A 14,445-nucleotide genomic window follows, 5' to 3' on the forward strand; every position below is an offset into this window, starting at 1 on the left:
CTGGCATTTGTTGTTGTTGGTGGTTTTGGGTTTTTTTTTTTTTTTTTACACCAATCTTTTTACTACCAGGCTTTTTCTTGCAGGTTAGATGCTCTGAATGAACAGCACTTTATAGTGCCCGTCGTCATTTGAAAAGTCACAATTTAGCTACAAAGGAAAGTTAATATCTGGAACTCTGAGAGTGAGCCTCTCTTTAGTCATTTGATGCCATGTATACATTTTAATTGATTCCCAACGACAGACCAACAAATGCTCCGATTATTAAGGGGGGACTATGGCAGGCATACTGTATAACAAGTGCCTTAATTCCTTCAGAAGTAATTATGCTCTGTGATTAGGGAATTGTGCATTAATGTAATTATGCTGTGCTTTAAAGATTAATTTTGTCTGTGATGGCATGCTGCGTTATGTTGTCGTCTCACCACATTATCCATAATCACAACTCACCATCTCAACTGTTATCTGTTAAGAGTTCCCTCTGGTATGGAGGACAGACAAAGTGAGTGTGTCTTATTTTTGTGCACTTCTATACGTACGTGCGAGATTCATAAGTGCATGTGCATGCCCCACCTGTGAATACAGATGTTTCTATGTCCAGCTGACTTATGAAGGATTAAGCACTGCAAGTCTGGGTCTCATATGATCACACATATCTGATGTTTTCCCACCTGTATACATAATTCACCAAACCAGAGGCCTTTTCTCAGCTCAGCACATCAATATCCAAAAATCTACAGTAACTGTAAGGAAAGAGCAGGCGAGAATTTTCTAAAGGTTTCTGCTTATCCACAAATGCAGTTGTGTATTTTTTGGTTAGAAATTAGGTTGAGCATAAAGTTATCAAATATGATGTGAGTTTTAGTTATATGAGAAATACAGAATTTACATTCAAGGTTTGATTTTATGACATTAACTCACAGATAGTCAGGGAATATTCTACACCTTCACACAACCATGCCTGCACATGTAAACTACACACATGCACAATCAATCAATAAGCAAATAGTGTTGTCTCTGTGTGTACGCGCCTGTGAGGGGAAGTAATGTCTTTTATGAGGCCTCTTAAAATTCATTATGCATGTGTCATTACCAAATATACCACTTGAAAATGCTTCTAATTAATCCAATTAACACCCAGCTTTATGGAAGGGGGTGAGTTGCTGGGCTAATGCTGCATCCTACTGGTGCACAGAAAAATAAACAGGAAAAAAACAACAACCAAGAAACCCGACATAGTCAAACAAAGGAGAAGAGGGTGAAAGGAAATAGATAAAACAAAAACTGTGCAATCATTTTAACTGCGATTTGTTTCGTCACAATAATACAGGATTTGAAAAAGAAAAAAAGTAGTAGGAGGAAGTAGCCTACACTGAGAAAAGGAGCAGGGTATGACCTTTCCTACACAGTGGTAACAGCGACAAGGAGGGAAATACCTGAATAAATATGAGATGAAAATAATGTAGAGAGCAGGTGCACTGAAATTCCTCGGTAAATCCAGGAATTATGTAAATCCACTCTGTGTGTTAGAGAAATTATTCCCTCTCCACCCACAGTAGCACACCGCATAGTGGTTCTGTTCTAACTACTTACCCTACTGACTCCTCTCCCCCTATCTTCTCCATAATTAGTTCCCAGGATTTCAAAGAAGATGTTGGGGTTAGTGCCGTTGTCAGTGAACTCCAGGAAGCTGGTGAGGCCACTCACTCCAAACTGCAAGGACAAAAAGAAATGTTTTCATCATCAAATTTTGACTATAATAACCACATGATCAATACTCCGTGTAAAACATGAGTATCATGCTTTTATCAATCTTAAGATAAGATACAATAACGGATCACAGTGAAAATGAGAAATTAACCATCTATATATCTATATATACATCTATGTGTCTGTTGTCATATGCTAGAGCAGGCATCACCAAATGGCAGACCTCAGTCCTGAGTTGGACTATGTTAAAAGTTTCCCGTGTTGAAAATTGACAATAAATATGAAAATGTTTGTTGTTGGTTTTATTGAATGGACATGGGGTAGGCTACAAGACACTTATTAGATATGGACCTTTTTACTTGGAAGAAATCTTAGTTACTAGACCCCATTGAATTTTAACTGAATACCCCTGCAGTGCACTGTAGTATACGTGATTCTCTATCTGTACACATAGTCTACACACATACATGTTTGCAGTTTTCTGTATCCAAGACGCCATTGGGGAATATGAGAGAAATGTGTGCAGGCTGATGAAATAATACTCTTTTGAGGGCCATCGTGGATTTTTGCAGCAGGGTGTTTCAGAAAGTGAATACATACTGTAGTTGAAGTCATGAGAATGGCCACACACACACAGTGTCAGTCCCAACCTTTGCCCTGCCTCCCAGCAGTGTAACTTGTCAGTAAAAGTGACACTACAGCTGTTTCAGGGGAGCAGAGGTGTTATCCTTCCTAATATGATTCACCATGTGTGTCTGTGTGTGTGTGTGCAAGCTAAACACCAAATTAGCAAGCAACTAACAGTAGCAAGGAAAGTACAAATGAACAGATGTTATGTTCTTGAAACACATGGTAATCATTTAAGTAGTAGTAAGAAACTAATGAGCTTCATAGCTGCTTTATACAATAGTGGCATATCTTTCATTTTAGCTCAAATATTCAACAAATTTGTGTTTGTCCTCATTGATATATAAATGCTATGGGCAAAGAAATAGTCACCTGTCAGTATAACACAATATAATTCAATAAGACACTGCATCCCCCAAAATGAATGAATGAATGAATGAATGAATGAATGAATGAATGAATGAATGAATGAACCAACACCTCTTTTAAAACAATGTAATTAAAACTGTACATTATCACCATCGTGGAAGTGGGACTTATTGCAAGCCTGTTTTATTAGTTTAGCTAGATGGACCTTATAAACTATTTGATATGGCTCCTAAACTATGTTAATATGCGATCTGGTTAATTAATCTAAATTGACACACCAGTATATCGTTACCAAATTCAATTATTTTATTCCCATGTGATGGCCATACACACACTCATATACACAGCTGTCATTGTTAGGGCCTTGCACTGGCTTCCACTCATTGTAGACAGCCTTATCGAAACCTCAACATTAACCAGGATCTCAAAAATGACATTTTACCAAGTACATGATGTCGCAGATTCTTCAAGAGAAGAAGAAAGTAAATAATACCATGTTTTACATTAACAGCTATAATAAAGTAAATAATACCATGTTTTATATTAACAGCTATAATGAATTTGGTCAAATTAAGCTTGACTTCTGCGCCTGGCTGAGAATGTAAGGCTGCATTAGAGTCATTTTCACTTCTCAGTATGTATAATATTGGGAATTAACCGTGACATCACCGTTCAGATTCTAGATTGCAGCGCTCACTCGCTCACCCCTCCCGTCGGCAAAGTGACGGTGGCCGCCGAGGACAATCACGTTATTTTTTTAACACACGTGCAGACTTCCACTCATATTTCACAGCAAAAAAGTTACACAGGAGGACTTACAGTATGTGCCAGTTACGCAGTGCGGTAACATGAAGGAAGATCACAGGACAAATGTACTCGGACATAGATGCAGTATACATCACCTGTAACAACGGCACTGCTAAAAAATAAAATAAAATAAAAAAAGGACGTGTGTCGCTGTGCTCTCCAGTCGGTTCAGCTGCAGCTCCTTGAATTAGAACAGTTCAACATTGTAAGATCTAGCTGCTAATGCTGCTCAGCTGTAGTACTGTGTGTGTTTTATAACGACAGAAAAAAACAACTACATAGATCATCCTCCGTGCACAAGACAACACACACACTCTACTCACTGGCCACATATGTATTTGTAAACTACTCATTCTGAGCTACGAGACAGCTTTCATTTGTATGCGATTGGGATTATAGACCTCGGTAAATACGTATTTATGAAAGCAATGTTTGATTTTTGCTAATAAAAAGCCAAATAAGTTGCTGTACATACTGTCCCTTTAATGAATCCTAAACCTAACTGCTTGAATCACTTTGACTGCCAAATGAGAAGGTTGTGATATGTAGTCTACCAACAGATCAAAGTGCACAGTGCACACTTCAAACTCTGAAGATCAGTGCACTGTGCACTTTCACCTGTTGCATTTTATCCCCTCACTCTGAATTTGTCAGTGAAGACCAAACAACATCAACAGAGCTCCTCATTAACAGCTACAAATTAGTATTTATCATTACCATAATGGCCCCACATACCAAAACGCTGATTAAACACACAGGCACCCACAGTAAGTAAAGCACACTGCTGATACACTGGAAAATGGAACTGATGCCAGGCTGTTGAACTCAACTCTATTACTGCTTAGGGCTCTTTAACACAGCTCTGTTGAGACAGCCATCAGGGTTGGTTTAACAGCCGGGGCTGGCTGATGAAAGTGTTGCCAAACCCCAGTCTGATCTCAAGGTGAAATGCAGAGATAGATATGAAAGCCATTGCGTTGCATTTATTATTGTCTGACACTAATCCTAAATTAGCATTTCACTTGGCTTCATCATTCAGTCAAACTGCCATCCCTGGAGTAGTTTTTTTTATTGATATCAAAACAGAGGGCATTGATCCAATTGGATTTAACAGTGATGAAAGTGTTGCCAAACCCCAGTCTAAACACAAGGTGAAATGCAGAGATTCATAAAATCACAGCTGCAGGATGAAAACATCTATCTCCCAAAAGTCAACTGTTGAGGTACTGAGGAAAACTTGCTGATTGACGCATGTGTTCTTTGAAAGGTATGGAATATTTTGAATTTGGGAGCACTTGGGTCATAAAGTCTACTGAGAGCAGATGGGAACTTGGAAAACTTTTTCGTGAAATAATGAACAAGATTGAATTTTCAAGGGATGTGAACAATACAAAAATGGTGGTTTTATTTAGAGCCTCCTCTGTGTCACTCTTCATCCCTGGAGGGGATTTTAGTTACACTAAGAGAGAGATTGAAATGAATAAATGAATTTATCAGTGATTGCATCTTGCTGTTTCAACTAGTGTCTCAGCCAAGGAACAATAGTGCTTGGTCTCCACAATTCCATGTAATGAGCACAATGTCTTGAAATGGAAATACATGCTCCCTAAATGAAGTGCAAAAAATGCAATTTCCTACTGTTAAGAGATACACAAGAGACACATCTATAAATAGGACGAAATCTGAAATTGTATGTTGTCGTTGGGTAAGGGGATGGGCATATGCTTTTGCGTTCAACAGCGATAATGAAGCCTCAACTCCTCAGCTCAAGACTTGATATTTGGCAGATATATCCAGAATACTTTTTAGAGTAACTCTTTCTTTTCACGCTTTTGCAAGCTATTTTCAAACTGGCATGCACACACCTAGAAGCATCACACAGCGGTAGAGTGACGCAGGAGGCTGATGAAACAGATGGACGGTCCACAAATTGAGATTAGATGCCTCTGACTGGGTAACTGAGATATCAACAAACTTTCAAAGTTAAATCAGAGAATGGGAAGGATTTCACTGTGGGGCATAGAGTGCAAATCAGATTTGGCCTCTTATACAGATCAGACTTGCAAGTTTGCTAGCTGAACAGAGTACTCTGGTCCGATTACTCTTTGTAGACCATGCAGAGCCATGGGAAGCTTGCAGTGATTATGGTTAAAGTGATTGCATGTTATAACTGATGACAGTAATCACGGTAATGACAGAGATGAACCACTCTCACAGTAGCAGGTATTGTAGGTGAGTTGAGTGTAACGCTTTTACCCTGACCATTCAGCTTGGGGCAAGAGAGGACCATGGCACAGTTTGTACAAATTTAACATTTAAATTAGTAAGTTGCATAGCTGTTGATTCATGTAATCAGGGTTTTTCCTGCGTTCAAAATTGCGTGGCGGCCGCCTCCAGCTTATTTTGTGCCGCCCCCAGCGATATTTACAAATGTCAAGGAGGTGGTAATCTGTATGAGAAAAGGTCTTATAATAATAATCTATTTATAGATGGATTATCAGTCTACGTCACTGACGTTCTACTGCGCATGTCGCCTGCAGAAAGAGAGCAACAAGAGCCACAATCATGTCTTATTGTGCTGTTTGTTGCACTAATCGTTTTGATAAAAATAACAAAACGTGCAAATTATACAGATGCCCTCCAGATTCGACAGAATGGAGTGGGGTGGTGATGGCATCCTCCGTGGAACGGTTTGCCTTACAGGCAAACTGTAGGGGATCCAGGTTGGCAGGGAGGCAGGATTTTATGTGCTGCATGACGAGCCACTCGAAGCATTTCATCAGCACCGGTGTGAGGGCCACAGGGCGGTAGTCATTAAGGCTGGCTGGGTTATGGTTCTTTGGTGTGGGGATGATGGTGGCTTTTTTGAGGTACCACCGCTTCGCTGAGAGAGGTGTTAAAGATGTTTGTTAGGACCTTTAATTTCACAGCACAGAGTTTCAGGACCCTCCCAGGGATATTATCAAGCCTTGGCAACGCAGGTTGACGCTGGCGAGGACCTTTTCTACTCCAGCTGTAAACAGCTGTATGGTCTGTCCACAAGATGGAGGGGAGAATCTCCCTGGCTGAGTGATGTTGCCTGCCTCAAACCGTGCAAAGAAGCAATTGAGAACACCAGGCAGGGTGGGGTCTGTGTTGATATTGTGTTGAAATTTTGGCAGAAAAGGTTTAAGACTTGTCTGGTTATAGTCGCCTGCTGCGATGTAGAAGGCATCTGGATTAGCTATCTGCTGTGCCCTGATGACGTCGAGTAGCTCCTCCATAGCCTCTCTCACGTTAGCACTTGGTGGTACATACACAGCAACGATGATGATCGGCGATAGCTCCCGTGGTAGGTAGAAGGGGAAACATCTCACTGTTAGTGCCTCTATGTCAGGTATGCAGACCGTAGAAACCACCTCGGTATCCAGGCACCACAAGTTGTTGGTATAAACTGCTAGACCACTGACTCTACACACAGTGGTTAGCATAGCGTCTCTATCGGCTCTGTGCAGCGTCAACAGCAGCGGACACAACAGTCCCTCATGCTGCGTTGGGATGTTCTCCCCAGCCTGATGTAGTCCATCTTGCTGTCTAGCGAGTAGTGGACATTGGCCAGCAGGACCGTTGGAACTGCCGGTTTGCTAGGATTAGTCGTTAGCCTGGCACGTACCCCTCCACTTTGCCCCGCTTCCGCGTCCTCACACCGCCTCCGATGCCTCCTCACCGGGCCAGGTAGCAGGCTAAGCTCATCTAGCCTGTGGAGCACGTCCGGCTGCAGTGCTTTGTAGCTCCGTTTTTCGCTACAGATGTTCAATAAGCACTGTCAGTCATACACTTGTCGTATTCTTGCACACTTTACTCCACTTTCCACAGAGTTTAAATTACTCACATAAGCACAGTCACCCGTACACACTGCAATACTCCTAGGAGAGGTCGCTGCGAGCTCCGGCCGCACCGCCATGTTCTAAATGACATAACTGTCACAACATGGAAGATGTGACGGTAATGGGCATGGTTTATATTTTGAGGGAGAGTTATAAAAATTCGAGAAACAATTTTAATAGGCTTTATGCACAGCTGTGCATAAAGCTAATTGGAGACAAACGTAGGAAGGCCCTCGAGAGAGGGATCAGCCCTCAAATATTTGAAATTGTTTTACAGGAAGAGAAAACGCATAGATTTTGATGTACAGATACTCATAATAACTTTTTCACATTAATTTGGCAAATATCAATGCATTAATGAACAAATACATGGGGATACAGGATTACAGCATGTAAGATTCATTTTTTTATTTCATGGTGCCTTGAAAGACGGCACAAGGAACGTCATGATAACAAATGTCTATCTGTTCAACATGCAGGCTTAGCTTTTTTAGGATGTTTTGTACAGTAACAGAATGAGTTCATTTTCCCTTCAGAATGCTTGTGTATACTCTATGTGAGCAGTCAAGTATGCATGCTTACATATACAGTTGTGTTCAAAATAATAGCAGTCCGACATCACTGATTTTGTTAGAATTTCAATTTTTTTTTTTCCAACTTTTTCTAGAAGGTTTAGTAAAGGTATAGAAAACCAACAGACCCAACAGGCATGACGTGCATGCTGCTGATTCTGTGAAACTGAATCATTTACTGAAAGGGGCGTGTTCAAAAAAATAGCAGTGCCAGGTTCAATTATTGAGGTCATTGATTATGTGAAAAAAATAGGTGTTAAACAGGTGGCCCTTATTCAAGGATCAAGGCAACTGATGCTGCATATGCTGGCTGTGCATTTGTCCTTGAAAAACAGAGTAAAATGGGTTGTTCAAGACACTGTTAAGAAGAAGAGCATTCTTTGATTAAGAAATTAATAAAAGAGGGGAAAACCTATAAAGAAGTGCAGAAAATGATAGGCTGTTCAGCTAAAATGATATCAAACGCTTTAAAATGGCAGCCAAAACCAGAAAGGCGAAGAAGAAAAAGAAAAACGACTATTCGAAGGGATCGGAGAATAACCAAAATGGCAAAGGCTCAGCCATTGATCAGCTCCAGGAGTATCAAAGAAGATCTAAGATTGCCTGTGAGTACTGTAACAATCAGACAACGTCTATGTCAGGGGTCATCAACTATATTTGTTGAAGGGCCAGAATTTTTCTCAACAGACACCTTGGGGGCCGGACATTCAAATAGGCAGAGATTGAAATTAAATTCACCTTTTTGCCTAATAGGCCTAATTTATTTGTTTATATTCTATTTTACCTGTAAGCTCATAATTTTCATTTATACATATCTTTGGTGTTTGGTATGATATAAAATGAAAAATCTTGACAGCTGGACTTTCAGATACTCCGACATGCTGGAGCTTTACACTGCTGACTTGCCCTGTGATTTTCAGCCTAAATATGAAAGGAGGCTGACAATCGGTTCTGATGATACAAGTCAGTAGTCCTGAGTAGTGAGTAGTTTTTTCTCTTCTATAATACACATTCTACATCTCGGAGGCGACGTTTTTCCACACACGGGCAGAGCTCAGTGGGAAACAGTAGGAGAGACACAGGCCGAGGGGGAACCGGGACACAACACCGGAGGGAGAAGCAGGTCCGTGCGCCACAGGACGTGCACAAAAAACAACCGCGTGGCATCAAACACGCGCCGCTACCGCATCGTTTTTGGGTTGTGAGCGTGCATGACGCGCATCTACACTGAATGGGTTTGAGTGCGCAAAAGACGCTACATCTGAACGGCCCGTGCACACCCAGTTTAACCAAGGCGGCGGCCAAAATCACCCAGGCAGCTCACCTCTGCAGACAGGCAGGGAAAACCCTGCAGTCCAGCTCCCTAAACTTTCATGCACGGGGCTTTGGGTACCATTTCCTAATCACAGCGCATTGACTTACAGGCACACACTAACACTTTCTTTGAGCGTGTCTGCTTGTCTCCGTGTCCCAGCGCATTGACTTACAGGCGCACACCAACAGAGACGGAGAAATATAATAGCTACTTTTTAACTATCAGAACTCAGTCGCGGGCCGGATTGGAAGGTTCGGCGGGCCGGATTCGGCCCGCGGGCCGCCAGTTGATGATCACTGGTCTATGTGAAGCCAAGCTACCACCAAGAAGCCCCCGCAAAGTCCCATTGTTAAAAAAAATACATGTAATGAAGCGGTTACAATTTGCCAACATTGACTGGCCTAAAAAGAAATGGCGTAATATTTTGTGGACTGATGAGAGTAAGATTGTTCTTTTTGGGTCTAAGGGCCACAGACAGTTTGTCAGACGTCCTGCAAACACTGAATTCAAGCCACAGTACACAGTGAAGACGGTGAAGCATGGTGGTGCAAGCATCATGATATGGGGATGTTTCTCGTACTATGGTATTGGTCCTATTTATCACATACCAGGGATCATGGATCAGTTTGAGTACACCCGAATACTGGAAGTAGTCATGTTGCCGTATACTGAAGAGGAAATGACCCCAAACACACCAGCAAGCGTGTAAAAAAAGATGTCAACACTGCTATTTTTTTGAACATTATATTTCTTGACTTTCTGTAAAATATTTTCAAATTAAATTACTTTTTCCAATTTTCTTGGTTTGAAATAGAATGTGCAGTGTCCCCAATGCAGTTGTGTTCCTTAAAATACAATTTATTTGAAGAATTTTGAGGTTTACTCACCTTTTTAAACACACTGCTATTATTATGAACATAACTGTATATAGCTTGCTTTTAGACTAGACAAAAAAGAAAGTAACCGATTGTTCATACCTTTTTGACAGTATCCAGCATGCTCTTGCCTCCTTGCCATGGTTTGGAGTTCTTCCTGATGCAGCTCAGACTGGCCATGCTGTGCCACTTCCTATCCTCCAGTTTTCTGTGAAAGGTATTGGCCAGTAGCAGCACAGAATCATAGATGTAGCGGTTGGTGATCTACAGAGAGAGAAGTGGCAGAAAGGCAGACAGAGAGAAAGGGAAAAAATGAGACGGTAACAGGATAAGTGCAGATATTTAACTTTGTCAAAGACAGCCCTGGAGGTGTTTTCTCACATTATGTGATAGAACTTACCACAAAGAAATAATGCTATTGAGTGCCAGCCCTTTTATAAAATGGTCAGTGCCATGTGCCAGCGTTCTGGGGCATTTTGAGTAATATGTCAAGACCCAGAGAATATTTTGTACTATGACTCTGAAAACACCAAACAGCTCAAAGGAAAGAGGAGACTCTCTATTTGGAAAAAACCATTTGTTTGTACCTTGTTCCATTCTTGATATATCTTAAGTTGAATAGAGCCTGGTTGCACCAAAAAGACCATTTTGTGAAAGAGAGTCTCTCAAGAAAAATAGTGATTTATCCGTTTTAATTTTGGCTTCAAAAACATGTAAGACATCTGAAAGTTTCATTTCACATGTTTTTTCATTGACCCCCCCCCCCAAAAAAAAAACAAAAAACAAACAAACAAACAAAACAACAACTAAAATACAACAAGTACGAGCGGTTGCTGCCCCCTCAGCCTCTCCTACGCCCCCCTCCCCTCCCCTCCCTCTCCTCCCCCCTCCTCTCCTACTTCTCCTCCTGCTGCTTCCCCTCGTCTCTGAAGTAGGGAGGGAGACGTCATGGCGTCTTCAGCCTCTGTGCTGGACGCGGCCGCGGCAGCGACTCACCGCGCTGATCTCTCGGTTCGTCGTCACGTCGGTCACTGACTCCGCGATCCGCCTCCGCTTTCGCTTCGGCATTTTGGTGCTGATCATCTAGATGAGTTTACCTTTCCTGCCTCCTCTGATCACTTTATGCTGGAGCTATGCTAATAGCATCCGTGGCTAAGCTTTCCTCCAGCTCCACGTTACACTTGTTCCAGGCTCTGCCCGTCGTTTTCTCTAGAAATAGAAACTTTTTCCGACTTTCTTATCTCTGTACCGATCGCACTCGTCTTCTCCTTCCTCTTCACTTCTTGCTCTGATCTACAGTCTTCTTCGTTCTACACATCCCAGAAGCCCCAAAATTACTCAGAGTGTGCGCGAGAGCGTCCCCATTTACCAGCCGCAGAAAACTGCATTTGACGTCTATGAACGTCAATGGCACTCAAGCGTTGGATTTTGATTGACGTCCATAGACGTCAATGGCACTCAATGAGTTAAGAGGCCTAAGAGGTCTTCCATACTATTTAGTGCTTCTGTTTCAGAGCTGCTTGTTTTTTTTTTATAATTAAGCACGGAAAGAATGGACTAATAAACACCAGCAAACATTAGAAATAAGTTAAATAGCCCCATTTGCCATTCTGAAATGTGATAAGTTAAATGCCCAAACTAAAATACTACAATATCATAAGTACTGACTGTTTAGATTCGATTCGTCTGTTCTGCTCTCTGTGCAGTCATATGCTATGTTTTCTGAAGCTGATATCTATATCTACATGCACACAATTACACAGGAGAAAAGCTTTAAGGATGGCATTAATTAAAATGTATTGATAGCACTTTGGCACCACAGAACAGAGTGAGAGAAGGAGAGGAGTTTATTCAGTCTCTGATCGATCCAAGCCTCTTGTGTCCATGTAAATTGGAATATAATAAACAGATTGACTGTGATTCAATGCACACACATGAATATCCATGCAGATGATGTATACCCACTCACATTAACACACATACAAACACAATGATGTCATAGAACCAAAACCCATTAGCTCACTAACAACCCTTTCATATATATCAAAAGGAAGTAGGGCCGACACTTACAGATACGGACATACACACACACAGAGAGAGAGAGAGAGAGAGAGAGAGAGAGAGAGAGAACACTGTGTAAATGTATTATATATGTATGTAGTATAGAAATGATAACACCAGTCAATAACAAAGGCCATTCCGTATCTCTGCTATGAAAATGAACAACAAACTTAAAACTATAATTTACTCACTTACCACAGGACATACAAAACCTGTGATCAAAAAACCCAAGATGGCTGCATTAAAGGGACAACGAGGAGTTTTGGAAAAGCGAAGCGTTTTCACACTACATTTATGAGCCTCCGCGCGCACCGTAAAATTCTTTTGACCGGCGCAAGACGGACTCATGTTTTCATTCATCAATAATTAAAGTCAGAGGTTCAAAGAGGTTCACATACCGTCGTAGTTCCGACCATAAACGGCGATTCAGCTGCGTTATTCTCATGATTCGTTGCGAAACCGAAAGTAAAAAACGCTGGTCGGCTCGACCAGCATCTCCGCCACCACTAATAATAACAAAATAACGATAGAAACAGAACGATATATTTATCGAAAATGGGCCCATTAACAAGTGTGGGTAGCGGAGATTCATCCACATTAACGTGAGACTTTTTTATAACCGAATAGAAACTCCTCGTTGTCCCTTTAAACAGTTAAATGTTAAGAAAACATTTCAGTGTATAAAAATAGTGCCACTGTAATGCTTAAATGGCATGCTTCCAGGAATGGATGGTAGAACTGGGAAAAATAGCAGCATACGAAAAAATGACACACAGGATACAAGATGAAATGGAACTGTACCTTTTGAAATGGGGGAAATATCTGGAGTACATGAATGACACAAAATGAATTTAGCATTATTACTTTGTTGTATATTTTTTGATTATGTATCTACCTATTTATTTTCATCAATTTGCTTGCCACCTTTATTTTATTTTATTATCATAAGTTATTTTTTGTATGGAGTTTGTTTATTTTATTTTAACTTTATCACCATTATTTATTTTTTGCATGGATGTGTGTCTATACATTTATATATATATATTTTTTTATTACTACATAGAAATGCTTCTCCTTTTATTTTCTCTCTCTTTTCTTGTCTTCTTCTTTTTCTTTCTTTCTCTATTTATATGCCTCATGCCATGTGGTATTTATGTAGGTAGAGGCGTATGCGACCAATGTGTTAGTGGGACGGCTCCTCTGGGCGGGCGGGTGGGAGGGAGGGAGGGACTGGGGTGGGGGGGGTGGGTTGTTTTTCTTTTTATGATTATCTTTGTGTGCGTGAATGATGTTTGTCACTTGTTTTGTTATGATTATGAATGAGAATGTTGGAAAATAAAAAAATATAAATCTAAAAAAAAAAAGAAACCGAAAGTAAAAAACGCTGGTCGGCTCGACCAGCATCTCCGCCACCACTAATAATAACAAAATAACGATAGAAACAGAACGATATATTTATCGAAAATGGGCCCATTAACAAGTGTGGGTAGCGGAGATTCATCCACATTAACGTGAGACTTTTTTATAACCGAATAGAAACTCCTCGTTGTCCCTTTAAACAGTTAAATGTTAAGAAAACATTTCAGTGTATAAAAATAGTGCCACTGTAATGCTTAAATGGCATGCTTTTGCAGCACCAAGCACCAATTATCACACCATTACACTTAATACAGTACTTTAACTTAAGTGGGAAAATAGTCTATAGTCACTTGTTAAAAGGTTATTCAGATGATTTTCTGCCTGCTGTAAATCTGGGAGACATCACATGACCCGGTTGCATTTCAGGAAATTATGTTCACTGGGGTCAACAGTTTCTGATCACTGGAAGTGGATCAAAGACAAGGAAGGCCACACCATGTCAAGTGGATTCACCTACTACCTATATGTGTGTGACATTCTTCAGATGATCCAGCACATGATATGTGGTCAACAATGAAAAGTGACATATTAAGCATGCCTGCTCTATGAAAAGCATTCTCATTAAGAAAAAGAAGAGCAGAGTAGAGAAACAAGAGTAACACAGACACACAAACATCTTGTTCTTGTAGTCTTAATTAGCTTACAGCCAGAGTTCATTTCAGTCTTTGGCATGTAAAATTGTGCTGGTCTTTTTTTTCTCACCATGTTTCTCTTTAAGCTCAGATGGAGATTTTCACTATTTACAAAGCAAATAACAAATTTCTATCTAGTGGTTAGGGGAGAGTGATTTAATAAATCCATGTAAACAGAATTATTAGAAAAACTGT

General features: G+C 40.7%; 1 protein-coding gene across 1 annotated transcript in view; it reads right to left on the reverse strand.

Annotated features, from left to right (window-relative positions):
• The window catches only part of grid2 (glutamate receptor, ionotropic, delta 2), a gene marked incomplete at both ends in the record, with an annotated part of 509,482 nt that overhangs the window by 147,944 nt on the left and 347,093 nt on the right, over positions 1-14,445 (reverse strand). Inside the window, 2 exons of the mRNA XM_083979111.1 lie at positions 1,591-1,710; positions 10,241-10,402. Of these exons, the coding sequence (XP_083835237.1) occupies positions 1,591-1,710; positions 10,241-10,402 (282 nt within the window). The remainder of the gene's footprint in view (positions 1-1,590; positions 1,711-10,240; positions 10,403-14,445) is intronic.

The sequence above is a fragment of the Trachurus trachurus genome (genome assembly GCF_905171665.1).
Source record: "Trachurus trachurus genome assembly, chromosome: 9".
Taxonomy (NCBI): domain Eukaryota; kingdom Metazoa; phylum Chordata; class Actinopteri; order Carangiformes; family Carangidae; genus Trachurus; species Trachurus trachurus.